This window comes from Geotrypetes seraphini, chromosome 2 (assembly GCF_902459505.1).
Source record: "Geotrypetes seraphini chromosome 2, aGeoSer1.1, whole genome shotgun sequence".
Taxonomy (NCBI): domain Eukaryota; kingdom Metazoa; phylum Chordata; class Amphibia; order Gymnophiona; family Dermophiidae; genus Geotrypetes; species Geotrypetes seraphini.
Window position 1 is genome coordinate 354,208,275 of NC_047085.1, and position 27,069 is coordinate 354,235,343.

At 44.3% G+C, this 27,069-nt stretch overlaps 2 protein-coding genes across 5 annotated transcripts in view; both read left to right on the forward strand.

Moving 5' to 3' along the window:
- The window catches only part of TMC2 (transmembrane channel like 2), a 124,614-nt gene that overhangs the window by 84,370 nt on the left and 13,175 nt on the right, over positions 1-27,069 (forward strand). For all 3 annotated transcript variants that reach the window (XM_033930413.1, XM_033930414.1, XM_033930415.1), the window contains 4 exons: positions 3,347-3,586; positions 10,236-10,361; positions 17,812-17,890; positions 20,485-20,608. In XM_033930413.1, coding sequence (XP_033786304.1) covers positions 3,347-3,586; positions 10,236-10,361; positions 17,812-17,890; positions 20,485-20,608 — 569 coding nt within the window. The remainder of the gene's footprint in view (positions 1-3,346; positions 3,587-10,235; positions 10,362-17,811; positions 17,891-20,484; positions 20,609-27,069) is intronic.
- LOC117353902 (PE-PGRS family protein PE_PGRS47-like) lies at positions 21,482-27,021 on the forward strand. 2 transcript variants are annotated; one of them, XM_033930411.1, is made up of 2 exons: positions 21,482-22,581; positions 24,988-27,021. In XM_033930411.1, the coding sequence occupies exons 1-2, from the start codon at positions 21,519-21,521 to the stop codon at positions 25,977-25,979; spliced, it is 2,055 nt and encodes a 684-aa protein (XP_033786302.1). In that variant the 5' UTR covers positions 21,482-21,518; the 3' UTR covers positions 25,980-27,021. The 2 variants fall into 2 exon arrangements, with proteins under 2 accessions (XP_033786302.1, XP_033786303.1); XM_033930412.1 differs by having other exon boundaries at positions 26,137-27,021.

A 27,069-nucleotide genomic window follows, 5' to 3' on the forward strand; every position in this document is an offset into this window, starting at 1 on the left:
GTGATCGAGATGGTAGAATATTTTTGTAGTTAGGCCTAAAAGTGAAAGTTCATTGGAGTGGTGCTGGCAAAAACCAGTTTGATTGGGGATGTAAAGCCTTTGCTTTTTTCGCAAAGTCTGAGATTTGGTGGAAAATAATTTTTTTCAGTAAGCTTAGCAAGAAAAGGTATATTAGCTATAGGGCGGTAGTTTGAAATTTCTTAGATGCTAGTTTTATGGTCCTTAATGATCGGATGAATGATTGCTTGTTTCCAGATTTTAGGTAGGGTTTCTGAGGTTAAACTAGATCTAACCAAGTCCGTGATGTATGAACCAAAAATGGAAAAGAATCATTTCAGGAGGAAAGGTAGAATAACTTCTGTGTTGGTCCCTTTTATATTTAGTGAATTAAAGCATCTTTGGATATGCTGCAGGATTGGAAGAGTGAACTGAGAGCACTTAGAGAAGGAGAGATTTGTTGAAGTGTTTGCATTAGTGAAATCTGTGGGGCTGAGAGAAGTAGGATTGTTATTGGTGTGGCCTAACTGTGAAAAGGAATCTCTAATTTTTTGGACTTTATCAATAAAATGGGTGGCAAGGACCTGGGCCAATGGTGCTTGGTTGATCCTATTTGTTTCTTTTTTTTTTTTTTTTTGCTGTCTTAAAACATATTTTGCCTGCATGTAAGCATTCAGGATGGGCTGCTGTTGTATGTTATTAAAACCTGAACGTTTGCAGAAAAAAACACAAACATTTATATTTTTCTTTGCTGATAATAGTGCGTGCTCTTTTGAAAGAGTGCACCATTGTGCTTGAAGGAACCATTGTTCATGCGTGAACATTGCACATGTGCATACTATTGGAAAAGGAGCATGCATTATGCATATGTTTTACAAATAGTGTGCCCTATTTCAAAAGAATCAATCTTAACTATAAAAGTACAGAACCGACTAGTTTCTTATAATATAAATATTTAGGATTTTTTGTTAGATCTTCAGAATTGCTTCCCATGGGTTCTCAATTATGCTCCACAAGATATTGTGCACTCAGTTTGTAATTTGATCAAGCAAATTTATCTTCAAACCAACTTTTCTTCAATAAATTACTTCTTCAGTAAATAATTTCAATTCTCCAATACATACTTCTCAAAAACATTTTTAGAATGAAAGAAACAGCAATTAACCCCCTCCTTTACAAAGCTGAGCGAGCGTTTTTAGCACTGGCTGAGGCGGTGACAGCTTGGACGCGCATTGGAGCTGTTACCATGGCGGCCATCGCTAAAAACGCTCGCTCAGCTTTGTGAAGTTGGGGGTAAGTAACTTAGCTTTATAGCTTCCGTGTGTTTAGTTTCCTTTTGTTCAGCACCCGATACTGAACACAAGAAGCTATAAAGCTAAGTTACTTAATTGTTGTTTATTTCATTGTAAAAATGTTTTTGAGACATACTGTATGTATTAGAGAATTGAAGTTATTTATTGAAGTAAAGTTGGTTTGAAGATAGATTTGCTTGATCAAATGGCGAATTGAATGCATAATATCTTGTAGAGCATAACTGAAAACCCATGGGAAGCATTTCTGAAGATCTTGCAAAAAAATCCTAAATGTTCACAATATCTTATAAAAAACTAGTTGGTAATGTGTTTTTGTAGTTAAGATTGGTTTACCTTATAACGGTACTTCTTACCTTGAAGGGAAGCTGGGTTTATACAATTCTTTCAAAAGAGGGCACACTCAATGGCTTTGTTCCCCAGCAAAATCAAATAACCACCAAAAATGATTAAAAAGAACATATTCGGAAACCAGATGGGAAATGAATCAAAATGAAAACATCTGGTTGTCCATCCCTAATAACCATAGTGATCTATGGTTTACCACTTTTAACGGGATGGTTCTAAAAAAAGAATGTTAAAACAGGGTCTGTTCTCACCAGATAAGTAGAAGGGGTTGTTTGTTTTGTAAGCTCAGCTTCCTCCTGGCAATCATGGATGTCTAAGAGCAACTCAATTAGTTTTCACAGAGCCATCTTCAGATTGCCTAGAGCTGCACATAAAGTACTGCCAGTTTTGCAGAATGTGCCAACCACACCAACTTCTTCATCGGTCCCTTTTTAAAGTGCAAGTGCTTAATAATTTATTCTGTTTTTTATTTTATTTTATTTTAATTAGATTTTAAATAAATAAATACTCATCTTATCAACACGGCTAGTAATATGTAACCCTAGCCGTGTTGATAAGATGAATATTTATTTATTTATTTAAAATCTAATTAAAATGAAATAAAAAACCAGAATATATTATTAAGCACTAGCACTTTAAAAAGGGACCGATGAAGAAGTTGGTGTGTGTGGAACTTTTTATACACAGTGGTGCCGCTGAGGTCCAAAAAATAGTATATTTAAGGTGATTGCTTATGGCACCTTGTGAATAGAGATGAACCTTAAATTTATAACTTGAAGTAGTGAAGCCGTTGGAAGTTTTGCAGAATGGCACATTAGGCCTGATTCTGTAAACAGTGCCTAAATCAGTAGGTGCTGTTGAAAACAGCTCCTATTGCATGTCATAGTTAGGGGCTAATTATAGAATCGCACCTAGCAGTGCCTAATTCGACTTAGACACCGGTAGGCATTAACCCCCTCTTTTTATAAACCCACAATAGCGGCACTGAATGTGCTGTGCTACTTCTGAAGCGCATAGAGTTCCTATGAGCATCAGGAGCAGCGCAGAGCATTCGGCATACTGGCCTGTGCTAAAAAACGCTATTGCGGTTTTGTAAAAGGGGGGTATGTTAGGTGCCAGTATATTAGGCCAGGCCTAATTTACGGGCACCTAACACAGACTCCTACCAATGCTTAAGTCATTCTATGCCAAAACGCTGTCCCCCCTAACCACGCCCACTTTTGAGGTTAGAGTGGGTAGGTGCTTTGTTGTAAGGTAGGAGCCGTGCTGATTTCCACGCAGAACTTAGGGCTACATTCACTAACCTGCCCGAATCGTAACAATCCGTTTCCGATTCAGGCAGGTCCGACTGATTCACCAATCAGTCTTATTCAAATGGGGGCGATCACCGCTCATGCTCACACCCTGACAGTAATGACAGGTACACGATCGGTTCGCTTAGTGAATCTAGGCCTTAATCATTTTTTTTTTTTAAATGTTTACTTGCCTTTTAATGTCATTTTCAATTTTCACGCCAATTAAGCCAATTAGAAAAAATTAAGTTCTGCACAGAAATTGGCTAGGCGCCGCTGATCTGGGTGTCATTTATAGAATCTGGGCCATTGAATATTGCTTAATGAAATTGTTTCTCGTGGAATAGTTTTATACCTTCTACCTTTTGATTAAATATTATTATTTCTCTTTGATTCTAGGATGGGATCCTTCTACGCACCAGGGTTAATTGGTATCAATGTGCTGCGTTTGCTGACATCCATGTACTTTCAGTGCTGGGCTGTTATGTGCACTAATGTCCCCCACGAACGTGTCTTTAAAGCATCAAAATCGAATAATTTTTACATGGGGCTGCTATTGCTGATTCTCTTTTTAAGTATGTTGCCAGTGGTATATACCATAATGTCCCTCCCGCCTTCTTTTGACTGCGGGCCATTCAGGTACAGTAGCAAGCCTATTTCTCTTTATGACTTCCTTCATTTTATGGCTTATCTGCTCATGCTTATGAAAAATTTTCAGCACCTCTCAGGAGGAAAGCACTGTGCTTATGCACTCTCTAAAACCTTTTATGAAATGACTGAGATGTACTGTTTATACAAAAATCATAGACAGACTACCGTTTAACCTTTGTAATCTAAAAAACAAGGAATAAAACTAATCTGAATATTGGTCTCTGGATTTGCTAGGTACCTGCTTTTTGATGGACTTAAGAAAATAAGCTATATGCTAAAAATAGGAGCCTAATTTAGATGCACCCAGTCACTTATTTTTGGTTAAATATGGGAGATGGTATTCAAAGGGTTTATGCTCCTAACTTTGTAAGTTAGGATCCTAAATCGGTTTCTTTGAAGATTTACTAAGGCTGTGTGCCTAGATTTATGCTCAAAATTTTTACTAAGAGGTCAACAGTGGTGTTCATGGCATGGCTGCCACCTGGGGCGCAGTGCCCCTTCCTCCCATCACACCACCTCCTCTCCTACTCTAGGTAGGGGATGTGTGTAAAGCGGTTACAGGGCCACAGTCTGCATATGCTTGGCTGTCAGCTCCACCGGTCCCCTGCTCTGGAACAGAAAGTTGACATCAAAGGGGGCGGGGATCTAGCGGAGCTGTCGACCGTGTACATGTGGACTGCAGATGCTCTGTGCACCCCCTTATGGCCTGCACCCAGGGCAGACTACGTCTATCACACCATCCTTGGTAAACCACTGAGGAGATAATATTCAAAGCCATTTAAATATGCAGGAGATCACCCCTCTGAAGGGACACCACCTTGTAGTGGTGGAGGGACTTTTGTGTTTCAGTGACTTGGAGGATTATGCTTTAGAGCCACCCATATCAGACAAGTCTCTGAGGAGAAACCAGACGAAGAGTGTCCCAAACCACCTGTGAGAGTCAAGATTTGGTGACTTGAAGAGGAGAGCAGGAGGATGGCTGCACTAGTTACAATGGGGAAGAGAAGGGGAAAACTTGAACATACCCTCTGGTTCGGACTTCCACTCCCCACCTGAGCCAGTCAGTATTGGAAGATTGCAGCCTTAGACAGCCAGGCACATTGGCTGGAACTTTTTGGAGCTTATCTTGGAAAGGGTGTCATTTAGCACTGAGATTCATCTGCCACCCCTGTGATACAGAAGTGCAGCGGGAGGCATATGCCTCTGATTTAGCTCTCTCTGCTGCCATTTCCTCACCAAGAGGATTGGTTGAGGTAGCTATTTGGGGAGCTTCCGTTGTGGCCCCTGGAACAGAAACGTTATCTACAATGACTTCTGGAAGAACCCCAGTGTTGGATTATTGGCAGATGCAACAATGAAGTTAATATGGAAGCATTTTAGAGCCTGGACAGGTCCTAGTAGATACTGTCTTCTCAATTTTCTAAATGCAGATTTATATACACAACTTGAGACTTGGGTTCAGACTCAGATTTTGCATGCTTCCATATGAATTTAACTGAGTTTCCCAAGTCATCTTTAGAACTGATATCAGGGAAGTCAACTCATGTGCTCACTTTTGGGTTGGAGCCTGACAAAATGACATCCCTTCCCTCCTCCCAGTTCATCCTGGGTACACTGGGAGGGGCCTTATGTGCCTGAGCCAATCAGGAGCTAATCTGATAGGTTATAGGTTGCAGTGAACAAACAACTAGAGTAAATTTGCTCACTGTCTTTCTGGTCCTCTTGGCCACAGAAAGGGCCCTGAGAGCCTACCTGTCATATGGCCTTTAAAGGGTCGATTGAAGAGGCCTGAAGATGGGTGGGAGGGGCCTAGAATGGTTGCATGGTCTGTGGCTCCGGTGGGGCGAGGAGGGCTGTTTAGCTGGTCCGTTCCTCCTCACCCTCCTGGGGCTTGAGAGCACTGGTGCCTGGATCTCTCCTCCCTGCCTGCTGTACAAATAATAACATATAAAAATTTCATGAACATGCTACAAAAGCAAACTAACAATGTAAACATAGAAACATAGAAACTGACGGCAGAAAAGGGCCAAGGCCCATCTAGTCTGCCCATACCAATGTCTCACCCCCTAACTCCCTCCCCAAAGACATCCCACGCGCCAATCCCATTTTTTCTTAAAATCTGACATGCTGCTGGCCTCAATCACCTCCAGTGGAAGACTATTCCAACGATCAACCACTCTTTCGGTGAAGAAATACTTTCTGGTGTCACCCCTGAGTTTCAACGGATGCCCTCTTGTTGCCATGGGACCTTTTAGAAAAAAGATATTTTCCTCCACCTGGATATGGCCCGTGACATATTTGAACGTCTCGATCATGTCCCCCCTCTCTCTGCGTTCCTCGAGTGAATATAGATGCAACTTATCCAGCCGTTCCCCATACGGGAGATCCTTGAGTCCTGAGACCATCCGGGTGGCCATTCTCTGAACCGACTCAACTCTTCGCACATCTTTGTGGTAATGTGGCCTCCAGAATTGTACACAGTATTCCAGATGGGGTCTCACCATGGATCTGTACAAAGGCATTATAACCTCGGGTTTACGGCTGACGAAGCGCCTATGGATACAACCCATGATTTGTCTAGCTTTGGATGAAGCTTTCTCCACTTGATTGGCAGATTCATGTCTTCACTAAAGATCACCCCCAAGTCTCGTTCTGCTACAGTCCTTGCTAGGGTCTCACTATTCAGGGTGTAAGGCGTGCATGGATTTTTGCTGCCAATGTGCATAACCTTGCATTTTTTGGCATTGAAACTTAGTTGCCAGGTCCTTGACCAATGCTCCAGTAGGAGCAGATCATGAGTCATACTGTCGGATATTGAGCCTTTGTCAGGCACTGTGCTTTTGTCTGTTGTGCTCTCGCCCACTATGTTGCATAGTTTGGCGTCATCGGCGAATAACGTAATTTTACCTCGAAGACCCTTAGCCAAGTCACTTACGAAGATGCTGATCACCTCCATTGTTTCTGAGGGGGTGCCGTTTACTACCACCCTTTGAAGTCTACCTCTAAGCCAGTCCTTAACCCATGCAGTTAATGTACTGTTAAAAGATAATATGTAGAAAAAAAAAACAAAAACATAAAGGAAAAAATAATACCTTTTTTTAATTGCACTAACTTAATGTAGTTTTTGATTAGCTTTCGAAGGAAACCCCTTCTTCCTCAGATCAATACTTCAATCAAAGTTATCAAGATGTAGCCTATATTCAATGGCACTTAACTGCATAGTGCCCCTGAATATCTGTACCCACAACTGGGCAGGTCAGGGGAGTTACACGGGGCAGAACCAGGGAGAAGTTGGGAGTTATATGAGTGCTGGCAGTATTCAGTGTTGGCAACTGCATACCTACCGGTAATCGCATTAAAAGCAATCATAAATTTCTCCAGTTGGCAATGTGGGTGCCAGCATTTTGTCAGTTGGTATCTGCATAACATCTGGGTACCAGCCTCAATGTTAACCCAGTGATAACCTATTAGTGCATAGTCATCCATGCCCATTCTCCACTCATGACACGCTCCCTGAAAAAGTTTTTTAAAAATACCTCACGCAAACAGCAATGAAGATGCATTGAGAGCAGAATATGGCAACATTGGTTTTCAATAAAATGTGACAGCATGCAAGGATGGATCTTGTCACCTTACCTGTTCAACCTATATGATTGTAAAACTATATTAAAATTTTAAAAAGGCGGTATACAAGTCCCGATCCCTTTCCATTTACTGCAAAGCCATTTTCAAAAAAGCAAATCTGGAAGAAGAGAACATTGGTTTCAAAGTTGGTTGCCGAAATGTAAACAACCTCCGCTATACCGATGATAACTCATCACCAGCAGCATGCTGTAGTCAAAGACGAAAGTCATAACATGGGATTAGAACTGAACAGGATGAAGATCATGAACACGGAAAATAATTAAGATTTTGTGCTTGAAGGTGGTAGAAGAGAAGTTGTAAAGGATTTCAATATTCTGCGCTCTTTTGTAAACAAAGAAGCAACTAGCAGGGAAGAAATACTTTGCGGAATAGCACTTTGTTGTTCTTTATTTTATTTATTTATTTATTTTTAGTATTTATACCACTAATAGCCTAAATGGTTTACATTCAGGTACTCAAGCATTTTTCCTTATCTGTCCTGAGAAAGTATTCAAAGATAAGGAAATAACACTCCAAATGAAGATCAGACTTGTCCACACACTCATTTTCTCAGTGGTCAATTACTGATGCAAAAGCTGGACACTATGGGGCTCATAATCGAAACCTAAACGCATCTAAAAGCCCACCCAAGTCGGCACTTGGATGACCTAAAAGCCTGCTGTACAAATAATAACATATAAAAATTTCATGAACATGCTACAAAAGCAAACTCACAATGTACTGTTAAAAGATAATATGTAGAAAAAAAACAAAAACATAAAGGAAAAAATAATACCTTTTTTTAATTGCACTAACTTAATGTAGTTTTTGATTAGCTTTCGAAGGAAACCCCTTCTTCCTCAGATCAATACTTCAATCAAAGTTATTAAGATGTAGCCTATATTCAATGGCTTTCTGGATGTATTCAGGGACTTTTTATGCCTCTGAATCCCGCTGTGTGCCCAGAGCTAAAAGGGGCATATCTGGAGGAGTGGTTGGGGTGGGATTTGGGTGGGATATGAGCCGACCTAGTCTTAGTCATCCTGCAGGGATAATTGAATGTTTCACGAGACTTCTTGGATGAAACTTATACGTTGTGAGTTAGACGATGTAAAAACAGGTATAAGTGCAAAAAAGGTATCCAAAGTGACCAGATAAGCACTGCAGACACAAAGTACAGACCCCCACACACGTCCCCAGTGATCATTGGTCCTCTCACACTGCCACAAATATCAGAATAAAAACATACATACCTGTCTCTGAAACATCAACACCTGATATAGGAAAGCCTAGTAGAGCTGCATAGAGGTGCCTTAAGTAGCCAGGGGGATGGGCTAGTGAACCATAGAGAGGAGGACCCAGGCCCATAAGCCACTCTAACCACTACATTCACGGTGGAAAATGTGGGCCCATCAAAAACCCCAAAACCCTATTTTACAGCCATATAGGTGGCACCTGCAGCCATAAGGCTATTGGGGTTGTGGACAGGTGGGTATTGTGTGTTTTGGGGGGCTCACCATATCCTATAAGGGCGTTCCGGTGAGATGTTTATGTGGCACCTTTTTGTGAAGTTCACAGCAGTGCCCTGTAAGGTGCCTTAGTGCTCTGTTGCCATGTCTGGATGGCCAGTCCATCACAATGTTGGCCCCTCCCATATCCAAAATGGTCTTGTTCTTGACGTTTGGGACTTAGACAAATTTTTGGTCAAAAATATGGTATAAAGATAGATGTACTGGCAGTCTGGACAATCAGTGGACTGGACATCCAGATAGATGATTTTCAAAAATATATGTATATATTCTAGTCATATTTTTCAAGAATGGACATTTTACCACTGCCGACTTTGGGCATCTAGCGCCATGCGTCCGAATCAGACATAGACGTTTCTTTTGATTATGCCCCTCTATGGAAACAAGACAGAAAGAAGATTGACTCATTTGAGCTTTGGTGCTGGAGAAGAATTTTATGCACGCCGTCGACTGCCAGAAGAACTAACAACTCAATTTTGGAAGAGATCAAACCAGCTATGTAACTCGAAGCCCAAATGATGAAGTTATAACTGTCTTATTTTGGTCACACTATCAGAAGAGAAAGATCATTGGAGAAGGATGTCATGTTTGGGAAGATCGAAGGAACCAGGCAAAGATGGCGACTTGCAATCAGATGGCTAGACATGTTGAAAACAACCATGGGGATGAAGCTTGAGGACCTTACCAGACTAGAACAAAATCGATCTTTTTTTAGATCTGTAGTTCATCAAGTCACTAGGATTCGAACATGAGTTGATTGCACCTAACTAACTAACTAACTAAACTGCAAAATACTTTAATGCATTTATCAGTAGCCTGTTTTTCCCCATGCTAAGTGCATTTAAGGGCTTAACACCCATTAGTAAATGTGCCCCCTGGTTACTAATAACTAGGGTTAACAGCAAAATAACATCTTAATAATAGCTCATGTTACTAACCAGTAAGACTTTGGATATGAATTTCTGTTTTATGCTCCTAATTGTTATACATCTACACTAAGCGCTGGAATTGTAACACCATTGGATTAAGGTATGTATATATTAGTGCTCAATCAGTTTGTTTAACTGTCTTAAAATAATAGTTATTAGTGCATGTCCAGCACATTATTAGCAGCTAGGACTCATTGCATAAAATGCACCAGTGGTAAAATAATATGTGCTAACATGGTAAATGTGTATTAACAACCGATGCTAGTAGTGTGGGTACAATTGATTTAGATGTGCTGATCTACCAATCATCACACACATGGCAGTTTCCATGCGTTTAAAAAAATGAACAAAAAGATTTGAAATCAACTGGAAACTGTCTGAAAATGGTGAAAAGGCCCTAAATGAATCACAAGTTTTGTACATCTCTACATTTCTTAAAATTTTAGATGCAACATGTTTTGTGGTTCACACCATATTTAGAAATTCATCTGTGGTTCTTTGAAAATTTGGTGCACACCAGAATAAGACCATATCTGAATATTTTTGGCTTTGTAGTGGAAAGAACAGAATGTTTGATGTCCTTCAAGAAACGATCCAGAACGATTTCCCACCTTTCATAGGAACAATTCTTACCTCTGTGGCAAATCCAGGACTAATCATATCTGCAATTCTGCTCATGGTGTAAGTAGCCTAATGTCCATAACAAAATCTGTTTTAAAGATAAATAATCCTCTTTATAACTCTCTATAATTTCTATAACACTTCTACTAACATAGCATTTTCAATATGCTACCTTTCTGTCATTCATCCACTATTGCATATAACTCTTCCTCCCTTATTCCTTTGGCTATGCTCCTCATAAAATATCAGTGGTTTACAATTAATCAGATAGCAGGAAAGGAACTACAAATCCATTAGAGAAAGTAAGAAAAGGAAAAGGAGAGGATAGTTGGAAAGAGGGGAAGAGGAAGGGAGGGAGACCACCAGAGTAATTAACATGACTAATCCACAGACTCAGACTCAGTCCTCCACATCAAATGCCAAAGTAAATAGATGGATCTTAAGGAGGGTTCAAAAATTTGGGTAGCAGAGCTTGGTTCAAAGCTCAAGTGGGAGAGTTCCAATTCGAGGGGATGATTGCAAAGAATGCAGAGTGGTGTGTGGAATTTAGTTTTGTCAGGTGAATTGAGGGGACCAATAATTGGTAGACTTTTGCAGAGTGGAGTGCATGTGTGTTTATAAGAGATGAGAAAAGATGCCAAGTAATAGGGAAGGCTAGTTCACAAAGTCTTAGAATCTAACGAGAAAAGTTTACATTTTATTCATGATAGAATTGGAAGCCAGTGATATTCTTTTTATAAAGGTGTTACATGAACTGATTGGTGAGCATGGATAAGCAACCTGATTGAAGTATTTTGAATTGTCTGAAGTTTTTTAAGGGCTGTTAGTGATAAAGTGGTATAGAAGAAATTACAGTAATCTAGTTTGGAGGTGACTAAAGAATACAGAAGTATTGTGTAAGATAATTGATCTACTGTATGTAAGGTGGACATAGAAAGGAACTTTCAGGGATGCGTGTAAATAGAATATATTTAGTTGAAATGGCCAACCTCCTTAGGAGATGTGGAAATGTGGAGAGGCATAATTTAAAAAAAAAAAAAGTCTGTCTCTTTTTAGCCTAAGGCTTTAAGTGCCCAAAGTAGGCAGCAGGGAAATGTCCAGTATCCAAAAAAATCGTCCAAAATGTGGGTTTTTCTTCAGAATGGCCTACCTGTACATTCAGGCATTTAATCACCCAGACTGCCACTACTTCTACCTTTAAGCTCTATTCTCGAAAAAAAAAAAAAAAAATTGCCCAAGTCCAAAATGCCCTAAACAAGACCTTTTAGGCATGGGAGGGACCAGTCCTTCACCTAAAACCACAATTTTCTAACCAGCATCTGTCATAAGTGCCGGTTAGAGAATCATGGAACCGCCCCTCCTCAACCCTCCGACAGTCGCGGCAGGAGAGATGCCTAATCTCTATTGCCAACACTGATGATAGGCTGTGTGATTAATCTTGGGAGTAAAACACAACCAGTCTCTCTTCAACCTCCGTCCCAAGAATCCTCCTCAATATGTACTATTTATTCATCTTTCACTTCAGATAAGTGAAAGATGAATAAATAGTACATATTGAGGAGGATTCTTGGAACGGAGGTTGAAGAGAGACTAATCTCTATTGCCAACACCCACTGTGACCACCCCTCCCCAGGGAAATACTCAAAAGAGCTTTCACTAAAGTCCATAGCCTCTTCTGCATTCATTGCCATAGCCTCTCCTGAAACTCTGCATCAGGGTATTCTACCTTTTGTTTTAAATCAGGTGTGCATTGCTTCCCTTTGCCGGCTATACTCTGTTCCCAAAGCCAGTGTGGCTTACCTTCTGGGTTCCACCTCTGCTGTCTGTGTCTGCACTGTTCTCCACCACCACCCTTTTACTTCTGCTCACTGGAGTAATTAAGTCTAGCCTCAGGTGTGTACTGCTTCCTGACTGGTTGGACCTTCCTGAGAGCAGTAAATCTGTTTGACCCAGTTTTCTGCTTTGTACACTGTGGGTCTTTAATCAGCTGTTGTTTTACTTGTACTGACTTTGTTACCTGGGGTAGCTGAATAGAAAAAACTAAATAGGAATCTGATGGTGTATGTTCTTTTCCTAGCGTGTTGCTTAAGTGTGCCACCTTCTCCTGTCCCTGTCTGGGTTTTGGAATAGGCTTATTGACAGGAGCCTGTGCTGGCATGGCTCTTACTCTTTCAGTATCCAGCTTTCCTGAGCTTCTATTGATAACTCTTCTGTGACAACTCTTACATTTTTCCAGTATGCAGAGTTGCAGCCCACCCCTCTAAGAAAGTAGCATGATTGGGGATTATGATTTCAAGGAAAATTCTGGCCACAATATTGGAACAGATTTTAGACCTGAAGGGAATTTATATAGTTACACATGTCAACATTGTTTCAGTATATTGAACTGATGAAAATAATAATAATAATAAAAAAAAAGATTTATTTTGTTTTATATGACAGCTTGGCTTCTGTGCTGGATTGTTGGATTGTATTTTCCTGAAAATTTAATAAACATGATTGGGGAAAAAAATTGTATGCTGAGCTGGAACAGTAGCTCTTGCAAATAAAAGTTGGCAGTGGATAATAAGTGGCAACTTTAATGTCACTCTGTTCCTTAAAATGGATAACACAGCTATGGACTGGGACTGGGGGAGTTGCCGTACAATGAGAGGCTAGAGAAACTGGGCCTCTTCTCCCTTGAACAGAGGAGACTGAGAGGGGACACGATCGAAACATTCAAGATATTGAAGGGAAGGTAAAGAGAACGAGAGGGCATTCGCTAAAGTTAGAAGGGAAAAGATTCTGTACAAACGTAAGGAAGTTCTTCTTCACTCAGAGAGTGGTAGAAAACTGGAATGCTCTTCCGGAGGCTGTTATAGGGGAAAGCACCCTGCAAGGATTCAAGACAAGGTTGGATAAGTTCCTAATGGAACAGAACATATGCAAGTAAGGCTAGACTCAAATATGGCACTGGTCTTTGACCTAAGGGCCACCGCGTGAGCAGACTGCTGGGCACGATGGACCACTGGTCAAATATAGATAAGGTAGAATAGCTTTGAAATCCATTGCGCTCCATGGGAGCCTAATAGATACCTAGTGCTTCTTACATCCCTGTTCTACTCAGTACACATTTTGTTTCCCTTCTCATGATTCATGGGATCAATTACATCTTCACAGATAGGTTGCTCATACCAGGAATTCAGATGGTAGGTATAGAGGCAATAGTTTGGTCAGCTCATACTCCATTATGGGTGATTTACACCTTAGTTTCCAGCTGTACACCTCTACAATTCCGGAAATTAAATTAAGTTTACTAAATAATGAGGTAGTTGTGGTTGACAGCCATAAGATAATACCTGAATATTGTTTTACACAATAAGCCCCCTGAGACTTCCATGGAAACAGTGTGGGATGGGTTCAAAGTTTATATTAAGGGGCATCTTATTAAGTGGGCCTCAAAGTTAAAGAGACAAAAATAGCAATAAGATATGCAGTTGAAATAAGAAAGGCTCTTTAGAAAGCTATCACATAAATTGAAGACAAAGTTAGCACCTCATAGGGAACAATTGCAGGCCCTTTGCACAGATAACATATACTATAAGATGCAGCTCACTAACAGGGTGAGTTTTGAGGAAGGTAATAAAGGAAGTAAGCTTCTGAAACACCAACTTAAGGCTAAAAGGTTTCTAGTACATGTACATGTATCAGTACTTAACGGACCAAACAGTATGTCACTGCTTTCTTCAGTTTTATCTTCGGAGTTACCCCTAACCATGCTCAGACTCAATAATATCTGGAAGCAGTTTGTCTCCCTATGTTAAAACTCTTGAAAAGGAGATGCAACTTCAAGAGTTCAAGGAAGCTATATTTACCCAAAACCTGACAAGTCTCCAGGATTAGATGTTTTTTTCAGCTAAATTTTATAAAATAATTTGAAGGATATCATGCCCCTATTCTGGTAGATATTTTAACGCTACCCTACAGGAAGGACAGCTCCCCCTTCCATGTTAGAAGTAGGAATTACATTTCTACCTAATCTTGAGAAGGATCTCACATCTTGTGGTTCCTACCGCCCAAATTCTCTCTTAAATCTGGACATAAAACTGCTGTCCAAGTTTTTGGCAAACAGGCTTAATGAGGCACTAGGATCTGTGGTTGGGGAAGATAAGAGGAGTCCATTCCAGGTAGATCCACAGGGGACAACGTAAAATGAACCCATTGACAAAATTTGATTGGCTAAAACTCATAAGATACCACTAGCTTTTCTAACCACTGATGCTGAAAAAGCATTTGTTAGGGTAGAGTGGGAGTTTATGCTACAGGTATTGGCTCAAGTTGGATATGGCCTTAATTTTGGATAGTGGAGTTCAGCTTTATATTCCTTTCCTACAGCAAGAGTTAGAGTGAATGGAGGATACTCTGATAAAATTGACCTATTCAGAGGCACATGACAAGGGTGTTTGTCATCCCCACTTTTGTTTGTCCTGGTTGCAGAACTACTGGCAGCAAAGATTCGCTTAGCAGGGGTAGGGAACTCCTGTCCTTGAGAGCCATATCCAGTCAGGTTTTCAGGATTTCCCCAATGAATATGCATTGAAAGCAATGCATGCAAATAGATCTCATGCATATTCATTGGGGAAATCCTGAAAACCCGACTGAAATGCGGCTCTCGAGGACCGGAGTTCCCTATCCCTGGCTTAGCCCAACAAAGTATATCCAAATAGGGGGCGAGGAATTTAAAGTATCTTTGCTTGCGAATGACATACTTCTTATGATGAGACATCCCAGTTGTTCCCTACCCCACATTCTCCAAGAACTGCAAATCAATGACTCCTTGTCCAGATTTAAAATGAATGCCTCCAAATCTGAATTGTTTAATGAAGCTTTAGATTTCAGCAGGAATAACAGACCTTAAAAATAAGTTACCATTTGGTTTGGTGAAAAATTATATCCAATATTTAGGGGTTAAGCTATCTGCCAACTTGACCTCTATTTATAACCTACATTTTGGTAAACTGCTTTGGATCATTGGCATTGATTACACCATTCTTGGCTAGGTCGGATAGCCATCTGGAACATGATACTCCTACCATAGGCATTGGAATAGGGGTAGGGGGTGCTATGGCACCCCCTACCCCTACCCAAAAAAAATCTGAAGAGGGTAAGAGGCCACCAGGATCTCCCAACTAGTATCCAGACTGGAAGATGCTGAATGGAAATAACAAAGAAAAGCAGATTGCTGGGCAGCACTGCTCTAGCTCGCGCTGCTTGCACTGCCGTGGAACAGGAAATGATATCACAGGGGTCTAGCTACCATGTGCAAGAGCAGTGTGGCCCCACAATTGACTTTTCTATGGTTTTTGCTATCACAACTGCTATTGGTCTGAAACAGCAGCATGGATGGGGCCAGGTAAGAGGGAGTAGGTGCTGGCTATTATGGGGGAGAAAGAAAGGAGACAGATGCTGTAAGGAGGGAGAGTGAGAGGACAAATGCTAGATTGAAAGAGGGAAGAGGCAAAGCAGACACTGGATGACATGGGGGGGGAGAGAGAGGGGATAGACTGTGGATGGAAGTGGGGAGAGAGAAGGGCCAGATGCTGGATGGATGGTGGAGAAAAAGAGGACTCTATGTAGAAATGGGGAGAGAGAAGCCAAACACTATACAGACGAGAGCAGATACTGGATGGAAATGGAGAGAGGACCCAGAAACTGGATGGAAGGAAGCAGAGAAAAAGGACAGACACTGACTGAAAAGGGGAGAGAGGGGGCAAATGCTAGATGAAAAGGGGGAGATAATTGTAACCTAGGAGGGGGGGGGAAGAAAGAAAAATGTTTAGTTATCTGAGGGGAGACTAGCCTGTCTGTAGCTTTAAGAATTCAGAGCTGTACGTGTCACCTGTGGAATTCTGGACAGTACAATCTCTCTCAAGGAGGATTCTAAACTGTCAGGAAGTTCAGTTAGGAGTTAGTTAAGGAACAGGTAAGGTGTTGCTGTCAGTTCATTGAACAATGAGTTGCAGTAGTCCATGCGGGAGAGGACATAGGCATAGAGAAGTTGGGTGAAGTTCGGTTCAGAGAAATAGTTTCTTATTTTCCAGAGTTGTCGGGGATAGTAGAACAAAGAGGAGACCACTTGAGAGTAATGATTGGTAAAAGATAAATTATTATGTAAACCGTTTAGGTTTTAGACGATATAGAAATTTTTTAAAATATATACCCCTAGGCTGCGAACTTGGTCTTTGGCGGTTATGGTAGATGATTCCCAGAGGAGAGAGGAGCGGCTGTAGGTGCAGTGTTCCTTGTGGATCCAAAGGAGATCAGTAAATGTGGCATTTAGTTGAAGCTTGTTTGTGAATATCCAGATTTCTGAGACAATCCAGGTCACTAGTACCTGGCAGAAACCCAAATAGTGGTAACATTCCATATTACTGATCCAGGGCAAGCAGTGGCTTGCCCCCATGTCTGTTTCAATAACAGACAATGGATTTTTCCTCCAGGAGAATATGTTGAAATCTTCTGTTCCCTATGCAGTAGAGGCTCAAAATGAAACAGGAGGTTGAGTGTTATTAGGAACGGAATGTAGAATGAAGCAAAGAATATTATAATGCCTCTGTATCACTCTGTGGTGAGACTACCTTGAGTATTTTTTGTAATTCTGGTCACCGTATCTGAAAAAAAGGTATAGAGGAATTAGAAAAGATACTCAGAAGGGTGACTAAAATGGTCAAGAGGATGGAACAACTCTGATATGAGTAAGGGCTAAAGAGGTTAAAGTTCTTCAGCTTCAAGGAGAGATGGCTGAAGAGTGATAGGATAGAGGTCTATAAAATCCTGAATAGAATGGAACAGGTAAACGTGAACTGATTGTATACTCTTTCATAAAGTACATAGGCTAGAGGTTACTTCATGAAGTTAAATAGTAGTATGTTTAAACAAATAGGAGAAAATATTATTGTAACTAAACACACTGGGCTCCTTTTACTAAGCTGTGATAGCGTTTGTAGCACGCGCAGAGTTTTAGCGCACGCTAAACCCGCGCTACACAGCTAGAACTAATGCCAGCTCAATGCTGGCGTTAGCATCTAGCGCGCGGGGCAATTCTGTGCGTGCTAAGCGTGCGCTAAAACCACTATCGCAGCTTAGGAAAAGGAGCCCATATAATAAGCTCAGGAACTTGTTGCCAGAGGATGTGGTAAAAGCAGGTAGTGCATCCATATTTTGTATTTGATTCTTCAATAAAATATTTTTAATCCTCCATTAACCATATCTGTCTCTATGACTGCCATCCTTTTGGGACTGGTAGACTGCTTATGTACTTGTTTCCTGGTAAAATCCATAAACTATTATTAAGATGGATCTGGGAGAACCACTGTTTATTCTGGGAGTAGACAGCATGAAATCTTGTTACTTTGAGGGATTATGTCAGATTCTTGTGATCTAAATTGGCCACTATTAGAAACAGGATATCTGACTAAATAAATCTGACCCAGTATGGCAATTCTTATGTTCTTATTTTACATTTTTGTAGGCTGGCAATCTACTATTTGAATGCTGTTTCAAAAGCATTTGAACAAGCAAATTTAGATCTGAGGAAGAAAATGAAGATGGTATGTTCAACCTCTTTAATTATTTTCTTAGATGACAGATAAAAATCTTGAGGCCTTCCAGTCTGCCTATTCTAGAGAGAATACTTCAGAGTCTGCTAGAGGTCTACAGCCTAAATATTTTCAGTTTGTTTAGCTTCCTGGATCATTATACTGGAATTTTCACTTTGCTTAATAAAATCATTATTTTATGGGGGGGGGGGGGGGACAATATCATAACTAAGGCACATTTTGCACTCTTTGCAACACAAAAAAACATGTTTTTCCTGTCATTGTAGGCTAAAAACAGCATGGAACGACCTAGGCAATGTCATTGGGCATTTCCCCTGTCATTAAAAATGAATTTAAATCCCTAGCCTACCTAATGTCATGGTCTACCCTCATCACCTCATTTGTCCTCTCCCTCTCCATCTTTACAACATCTGTCTCCTTTCTTTCTCCCCCATAATAGCCAGCACCTACTCCCTCTTACCTGGCCCCATCCTTGCTGCTGTTTCAGACCTTTTCTGCTTATCCTATATTTTCCAGGATTCTTTTCCTTTTTGTGACCTCACTCACCTCTAGTAGGAGTATGTTCAGTGGCATAGTAAAGGGGTTATGGGGGGAGGGGCGTGTTACCCCTCCTCCTCTCCTTACCAAGCACCCCTTGCCTTCCCCTGTACCTTTTTTACTTCCCCAGTGTGAAGTTGCTGCCTGTGTCGACATCGGCGCTCTCTCTGATGTCACTTCTGGGACCCATACCTAGGAAGTGACGTCAAAGGGCAAGCTGATGTAGGCATGCTGCTCATGCTGGATAAGTTAAAAAGGTACAGGGGCGAACGGGGTGGGGTGGGGAAGAGGCTTTGCTTAAGCCCTCCCTCCAACGTCAGCGCTGACATCGGCGAAGACTTCCGATTGGCTATGTGTGCTGCAGCAGGGCAGGCAGGAAATGGAAGAGGAGCCTCGCAGCAGGGCAGGTAGGAAAATCAGATGAGCCTCGCATTGAACCCCGTGGGATCCCTGCGAACACGAGGGGCGTCCCCATGGGATCCCCATGATCCGAAAGGGGAACCCGTGGGATCTCCGCGGGTCCCGCGGGATTCCTGTCATCCCCGTTCCTGTGCAGCTCTCTAATTTGGGGGCCAAAAAAATGGCCCAAAAATGGGGGTTTCACTTTATATTCGAATCGGCATTGGCTTATCCTCCTTCCAAACCTGTTGCAGGCCTCTGATGGGCCAGTCAGTCCAGTTGTGGGTAGGGAACAGGAGGGATCCCTTCCCTCTTCGGTCCCGGCCGACTTTGAACAATTTTTATCCAAGCATTTTTATCCAGATCCTTTACATAAAGAAAACAAAATGATGAGAGAGGAAGAAAGCTGAGTAAAATTTGAGATTAACAGGCCCAATATTAAAAAAAAAAATTAACTGGTCAGTTACGGCCACTGTTCAGTTAAATTGCAGAGAGCTGGTTATCCCCAAACATTCAGTGGGAGATAACTGGTCATCTCTGCTGAATATTCACAGTTATTGTGTAACCATGAGGTGGCTATTTCGGGGGCGTTTCAAGTGAGCGGGCCAAGGTTATGCCCCAATATTCAGAGCTAACTGGGTAAGGTTAGCACATAGGACCACAGATTGTAATTTGAATAACAGCAACAACTCATGAATTGTCATTCATTATAGTGTAAAGGGTTAACCTTTTGCTGGTTGTACTGCACCAGAGGTATATTTCTAGGCTCTCTTAGTATTCCTTTTAGATCAGTGGTCTCAAACTCAAACCCTTTCCAGGGCCTCATTTTGGATTCGTAGGTACTTGGAGGGCCTCAGAAAAAAATAGTTAATGTCTTATTAAAGAAATGACAATTTTGCATGAAGTAAAACTCTTTATAGTTTATCTTTCCTTTTGGCTAAGTCTTAATAATAATATTGTAATTTATAGGTAAAGAGATATATGATCAAGAAACTGTTTTATTTTACTTTTGTGATTATGATAAACATACCGAGGGCCTTAAAATAGTACCTGGCGGGCCGCATGTGGCCCCCGGGCCATGGGTTTGAGACCACTGTTTAAGATCAATGCCGCCATCAAAGTTGCTTCTTTATAACCACTTGACATCTCTGTACCACACTGAAAAAGTTCAAAATCATTATTTTACAATGGTGCTTCTTCCTGACTAATAGTCTGAATATCAGTGAATTACAATGTTTATGGAAAATATTTATGGCACTGTTTTACTGCAGTAATGAATGTTGCATATAGTTTAAGGGAGAATTTCATCTGCCATAACTCTTCCTCCTGACCTGCACACATGCACCAGCTTATGAACAGCTTATGAGGCCACAGATGTAATGGCTTTGGTGGCAGGCCCTAGGTGGGGTAAGGAGTGCCACCCAGAGGAAGGTAGTGGGTATCCCAGAGGTAGGTTATGTGGCTTACCTGGTACCACAAGGAGCTGCTGTGAGATCTGAACCTAGGCTAACTGGTTTCCAGCTTGCTGTTCTATTAGGCTACTCCTCTGCTCCATTTGCTGTATGGAACTGATTACAAAGAGAACCCTAGAACCTACGGTGCTGAAGCCTCCTTTTAACCAATTATTAATATAAATTTATTTTGTGCAGCAACGAGAAGAAGAGAAAAACAAAAGGAACAACACTGGGGAAGTCAGTTCTGTTATGAAAGATTTAGAGGACTTACTTCCATTAAAGGCAAGAAATGGCAACAACCTCAAACCACCTGAAAGAGGTACCGTGTAGTCTAGGGACAGAGGGAGAATTACAAATGAGATAAACAATATAGTACAGGCTTTATATCACTTTCACACAAAACTAGTTTGTAATCTGTTCCGTGCTTATAAGAGATGATTCATTTTACTGTTAAAATCATTTGGAAAGCTTCCTTAAAATTCAATAAGAGCTATATAGTAATGCTGAAATGTATGATTGATTATTAGAACAAATAAGGGTTCACATGGCTTTTCTGTTTTGGTAGAGCGATGATTGCAGGGATTTCTAAAATTAAATTTTTATTGAAGTTTTGTAAGAATCAAGTTTCAAGTTTATTAAATTTTGATTTTATGCAATATCCAATATTTCAATGTGTATTACATAATTGTAATGTACAATAAACGCCAGGTATGACAAATACAAATGGGACAAAATTATACAGACTAATCATTATGTTCTATTAATACAAACTGGAACAAGTAGGTAAAGGGTAGAAATACAATTTATAAAATAAAATAAAAAAAAAAGAAAAAGGAACATTTAAGGTTTGTACACAAGGATAGGGTCAATTAAGAAAAAATATAAAGAAAATTAATTGATAGAAAAAGCTTTAATTATTTTAAAATGATTCAAGGAAAGAGGTAATGTTAGGAATGATTAATCAGTTTAAAAGTAATAGGCAGCCCGAGAGCTCGTCTCGACGGGCGTACCTAACGCGGAGCTGGGAGGCCCGCGCGGTAGCCCGTCGGAGACGCGGGACCGTAAGGGGGGAATAGGAGGCAGGGGATTGGTCGGCAGGTCTTCCCGCCGCTGGGAAGACCTGCCATTGGTAGCCGCGGCCGCGGAGGGCGTCGGGAGGGGGGAGGGTTTATAAGTTGAGCCTCGGAGGACTAAGGGCGTTTCTGGTCCTCCGAGGCGGCTTTGGCGGCATGGAGTCGGGTTCGGGTGCCGGTGCCGGTGCGGTCGAGCTGTCCTTTGCAGCAGGGAGCTCATTTGATGAGGAGGAAGAGCCGGTGAGTACCGTGCCGACCCGGGAGCGTTCCCTGCCGCCGAGGCGTTCTCGGGAGATTGCCCGGGAGTCCATTGCGCTGGGGGCTGGAGGGGGACCGTTGGAAATCGCGCGGTCCGGCGGGAGGGCCCGCAAAGTGGTGAGGTCCGGTGGTTCTGTCGGGGGGAGGGTGGTGGCGGAGTCTGGGCGTGCATCGCTGACCGCGGGGGAGGTTGATAGCATGGCTGGGCCTGAGCCACGTGCTGATCTAGTGAGTCAGCCGGATGTGTTGCATACTGCAACAGTGGAGTCAGATTTTTCACTTCCCCAGGCCGGTGACCACTTACTGAGCGGGGGTGCGGTTGCGGGCCCAACGGAGAGAGCAGTGCAGTTCAGGGTTCAGGCAAGTGCTGGGACGGTCGGTGCTGGGGGCCTGGGAGATCCTGTTGGGGGTTTGAGCGTGGGTGTCTCTGCGCCTGCGCAGAGCATCGGCTTGCCCTCTGTTCATTCTTCCTTCTGGCCTCCCTGGGCTTCGGGGTCTTGGGGTGCGGGTTGGAGTCCGGTGCCCTGGCCGATGGGGGGCGCTGGAGTATTCGATCCGGCGTCCGCGTGGGGCCGTGGGATGGGTCGTGGCGGCGGTCCTGCGGATTGGTGGGCCCTTGGGGGAGTGGGGGGTGCTGGTGGTCCTTTTGGGGTTCCTCCTTCTGGTGCTGTGCAGTTGTCTGGTCCTTGTTTTGGTTTGTCTTCACAGGTCTTCGCTGGTTCGTCGGTAGGACGTGAAGCTGCGGCCACCTCCTTCCAGGAGCAAGTACAGAGATCCGGTGGTGTTCAGACGGAGGAGCCCGGACGGAGGGGACTTGGTCGTGTGGTTGCTGCGGATGGCGCTGCTGGCGGAGGGATATCGGCGATGTCCGGACAGCGGGGTCCTTACATGGTAGCTGCTGCGGATGGCGCTGCTGGAGGGTCGAGTGGACCGATCATCGCTGGAGGAGCGCAGGACATGGGTAACATGGCCTTAGAGGCTGTTGAGGGTGGGGAACGGGGTAGGAGGATTGGGAAGGGTAAGCGCAAGCGTAAGCGGAGGGCTAGGGCTTCCTCCTCTTCTTCGTCTTCTTCTTCTTTAACCTCCACTGCTTCTTCGTCTTCCTCACGGTCTCGGTCGAGGGCGCTGGGCGAACAGGCGGGGCAAGAGAGTCAGGATAGGGGTGCTCCGGCATTGGTGGCGCTCACCGAGCTATGGGAGAAGGTTCCTAGAAGGTTGCGTCGAAAAATTAAAAAGCGAGCGTGCATTGATGTGTTTCGGCTCTTAGAGGGCAGGACGCGCAGGAGTAAAAAGAAGGCTAAGAAGGAAGAGGGCAAGGTAAAATCGGGTCAGGTCTCCCGTAATGTGGTTAACTGGACGCGGGCGTTTCTTCGTCTGGCCAGCGTATGGGGCCAGGCTCGTCCTCAGGATTATGGCCTGCTCTTGGCGTACGTGGATTCTGTGCTTGACGCTTATCAGCGTTTCGGTGGTTGGGCCTGGCTCAATTATGACGAGGCCTTTAGAGATAAGATGGAAGAAAACAAGCACATGTCTTGGGGTACTCAAGATATCAATTTATGGCTAACGAATATGGCTAGACCTGGGGGAGCTGCGGCGAGTGTTGCGGCTCGATCGATGCAGCAAGGTTCGACGGGCGGGTACCGTTCCTTTCGGTCCGGAGCAGGGCAATCGGGTCAGGGTTCTGGGGGAGGGAATGACCTATGCTGGAAGTTCAACAAAGCGACGTGCCCCTTTCCGGATTGTAAATTCCGGCACGCCTGCTCTCTGTGTGGGCAGGGACACTCAGCGCTTAAATGCCCAAAAAAGGGAGTGGCCTTGCCCTCAGGGGCAGCAAAATGAGGTGGGTTCTTCTGGGGTCCCCACTCCGATTAAGGTGGCGGCCCTCCGGCCGTGGTTGCGCTGTTATAGTGATCGGAGGGCTGCAGTACTTTTGGAGAAGGGTTTTGTTGAGGGTTTTGTTATACCGTACGAGAAGCCGGTGACTTCGGTGCGGGTTACTAACGCATCCTCCGTGAATAGCCTGCGGGAGGTGGTTCGGTCCAAATTGCAAGAGGAGGCTAGACTTGGGCGCATTGCGGGGCCTTTTCGAGAGCAACCTTTCTTGGTTATGATGGTCTCCCCGTTGGCTATCATTCCTAAGAAGGACCCTGGTAAGTTCCGTTTGATTCACAATCTGTCCCGGCCGTTGGGCCGATCGGTCAACGAGGGCATTCCTCGTGACCTGTGTACAGTTCGCTATTCGTCTTTTGATTGTGCGCAACGTCTGGTGGGACAGGCTGGGTGTGGTGCTCTCCTGGCAAAGGTGGACATTGAGTCTGCCTTCCGGCTTTTACCTGTCCATCCCTCCTCGTATCCGTTGCTGGGTTTTCGATTCGAGGGCGGGTTTTATTACGATCGTTGTTTACCGATGGGCTGTTCCATCTCGTGCGCTTACTTTGAGATGTTTAGTACGTTCTTGCACTGGGTTACGGTACGCGTTGCACGGGCGGATTCGGTCGTTCACTATCTGGACGATTTTCTCTTTGTTGGAGCGGCGGGGTCTGCGGTGTGTTCTTGTTTAAAAGCGTCATTTGAAAGCGTGGCTGCTACATTTGGTATTCCGTTGGCGGCAGATAAATCGGAGGGCCCAACTACGGTGCTTACTTTTCTGGGTATTGAGATTGATACCGTGGCAATGGTTACCAGGTTGCCACGGGACAAGGTACATCTCCTGTTGTTGCAGATTTCTCGGTTGGCCGAGTCCCGCAGGGCTACCCTCAGAGACGTTCAATCACTGCTGGGATCTCTTAACTTTGCATGTCGGGTATTGCCTATGGGGCGGGCGTTTGCTCGACGACTGGCTGCTGCCACCTCAGGCGTCCATGATCGTCGCCACTTCGTGCGTATATCTGCGGGTATCCGGGCGGATCTTAGGATGTGGGTCGGGTTCCTCACGCGGTTTAATGGCACGTTGCCGATTCAACAGCCCGAGTTGTCTAACCTGGATTTGGAACTTTACTCTGATGCGGCAGGTGGCCTCGGTTTCGGCCTTTACTGCCAGGGGGACTGGTGTGCTGCGCCTTGGCCTGCTGCCTGGCAGCGGAGTGGTATTACACGTAATGTGACTTTTTTGGAGCTTTTCCCGCTTCTGGTCGCCTGTGAACTTTGGCCGGCTCGGCTGCGTAATAAGCGCGTGCTATTTTGGTGTGATAATATGGGGGTTGTGGAGGTCGTCAATCGGCATGCCGCAAAATGTTTGCAGGTTAATCAGTTGATGCGTGAGATCGTTCTGCGTTGTTTGCAGCTCAATTTATACATTAGGGCTAGGCATGTGCCAGGGAGTCGCAACTGTATTGCTGACGCGCTTTCTCGCTTTAATTTTTCACAGTTTCGTCGGTTGGCGCCAGACGCGCAGCCTCGGGGGTTGCAGATGCCAGATCATTTATGGAGCCTGGTCGGGAAGGGCTCTGGGACTTGCTGAGACAGTCGGTGGCTCCTACCACATGGACTCGATACAATGCTGGATTCCGTCGATTGTTCGCCTTCCTGTCTTCCCGGGATTGGTCCCCGGGACATGTATCCGAGACCCTGCTGGCGGAATTTGTGCTGGATTCGCATCGTGCTGGTTTTTCACGGGGAGTCGTGGCTGGCCATTTAGCTGGTTTTACATTCTTCTCTAGGGCCTTGGGGTGGCGTTGTCCGTCCTCGGGTTTCCTAGTGCGTAGACTTCTGACGGCTATGGCTAGGATTGCGCCGCGACAACCCGATGCTCGGCAGCCGATTTCTCACGACTTATTGACAAGGTTGATCGTGGAATTGCCGGCGGTGGCTCGGTCCCGATACGAGGTGCTGCTGTTCACTGCTGCTTTTTCGCTTGCCTTTTTCGGGGCTTTCCGCGTCGGTGAGCTACTGGTGCATCCTGCCGATACTGTGGGTGCGCGTGGCCTCTTATTGCGGCATGTACAGTGCGGCGACAGTACAGTTAGTTTATATCTGGCCAGATCCAAGACGGACCAGCTGGGCAGGGGCCGTACGGTGGTTTTGAATAAGATAAATGGTGTTACTTGCCCGGTTACGGCTCTGTGCGCCTATATGGCGGTTCGTCCTCCTTTGGGGTTGGCCTTGTTGTTGCACGTAGACGGCGGGCCCCTTACACGTTATCAGTTCTTAGCAGTGCTGCGTCTAGTTTTGCGCCGATGTGGCGAGGACCCAGCGCATTTTGGTACTCATTCATTTCGGATTGGGGCTGCCACTTGCGCCTTCCTGGCTGGGGTGCCCGGCGAGGGGATTCGACGGTTAGGGCGTTGGTCATCGGACTGTTATAGGAGTTACATCCGGCCTCACGGGATTGCACGAGGTTTAGATCAAGGAGGGATCTAGGTGGGGCAGATTGGCCTATGTTTCCACTGAGGGGTACCTGGTTTTCGGGGGTGTGGGTGGATGTAGCTGGTTGGTGCATGCTCGGGTCTGACACTTTACTAACCAGGGTTAGGCTTTTACTCTAGAACTGGATTTGATTGTTGGGTTTGCCTTGCAGATGCGGTGTGGCGACAGCGTACTGTGTGGATTGTCGGGCACTCCTTCGTCCACTGGGCGGGAGAGCGTGCCGCGATCCGGCCTGGTGGTCAGCACTTGGGTCTGCAGCACTTGGGCATTCGCGTGTCCTGGTGGGGTCAGCGGGGTATGCGGTGGCATCAGCTGTTACCGTTGCTGGCTGACTTCCGTCGTCGCCCTCGTCGTCCGGATATCCTGCTGCTGCATTTGGGGGGTAACGACGTGGACTCTCAGACGGGGAAGCACCTGATTGACACTATTCTAGGGGATCTTCGGATGATATTGGAATGGTTCCCGGGCACGACGCTGCTGTGGTCGGACATTATTCCTCGACCACGTCGGCTGGAGTCCAGGAGATGGACCAGGGGTTTGTGCAAGGTTAACCGTCAGGTGGGGCGCTGGGTGGAGTCTAGGGGGGGGGTGCAACTACGACACGACTGGGTGGATGTGTCCTGTTTAGGTTTGTTTGCGAGGGATCGGGTACATTTGTCGGACGTGGGCTGGGATTTATTGCTGGACGATTTCTCGTCGGGTTGTGAGCGTTGGGCGCTATCTTAGTCGCAGCTCTGTTCATTGGTGGGGGGGGGCCTGTAAGGGTTTACTGGCCCCTATGGCGGTATCTCGAGCTACTGGCTGGGCTCATCAGGTGATGAGCGGTGGGCCGGCTGGGAGCCGTGCCTGGTGGGTCAGGTGACCCGGGTTACTGGGGCATGTGGGGGACATGCCACCCCCCCAGATTCTAGCTTCATGGCGGGGTCGGGGGGCATAACCTGTTTTATTACAGTAGCTCGAAATAATTGTTTTTGATGTTTATACTGTTTATACATTGTTATGTTATTTAATAACCTGTTATGACCAATAAACTGGGCTGCGGCTAATTTTTACCATAATTAGTGTTGAGTATTTTGTGGGATAA

What these genes read in the sequence shown, in the direction of transcription:
- LOC117353902 (XM_033930411.1), top strand. Translation starts at nt 21,519, where the DNA reads ATGGAGTCGGGTTCGGGTGCCGGTGCCGGTGCGGTCGAGCTGTCCTTT. An exon ending in TGGAGGAGCGCAGGACATGG is followed by an intron (nt 22,582 to 24,987) that starts GTAACATGGCCT and finishes AATTTTTCACAG; the next exon opens with TTTCGTCGGTTGGCGCCAGA.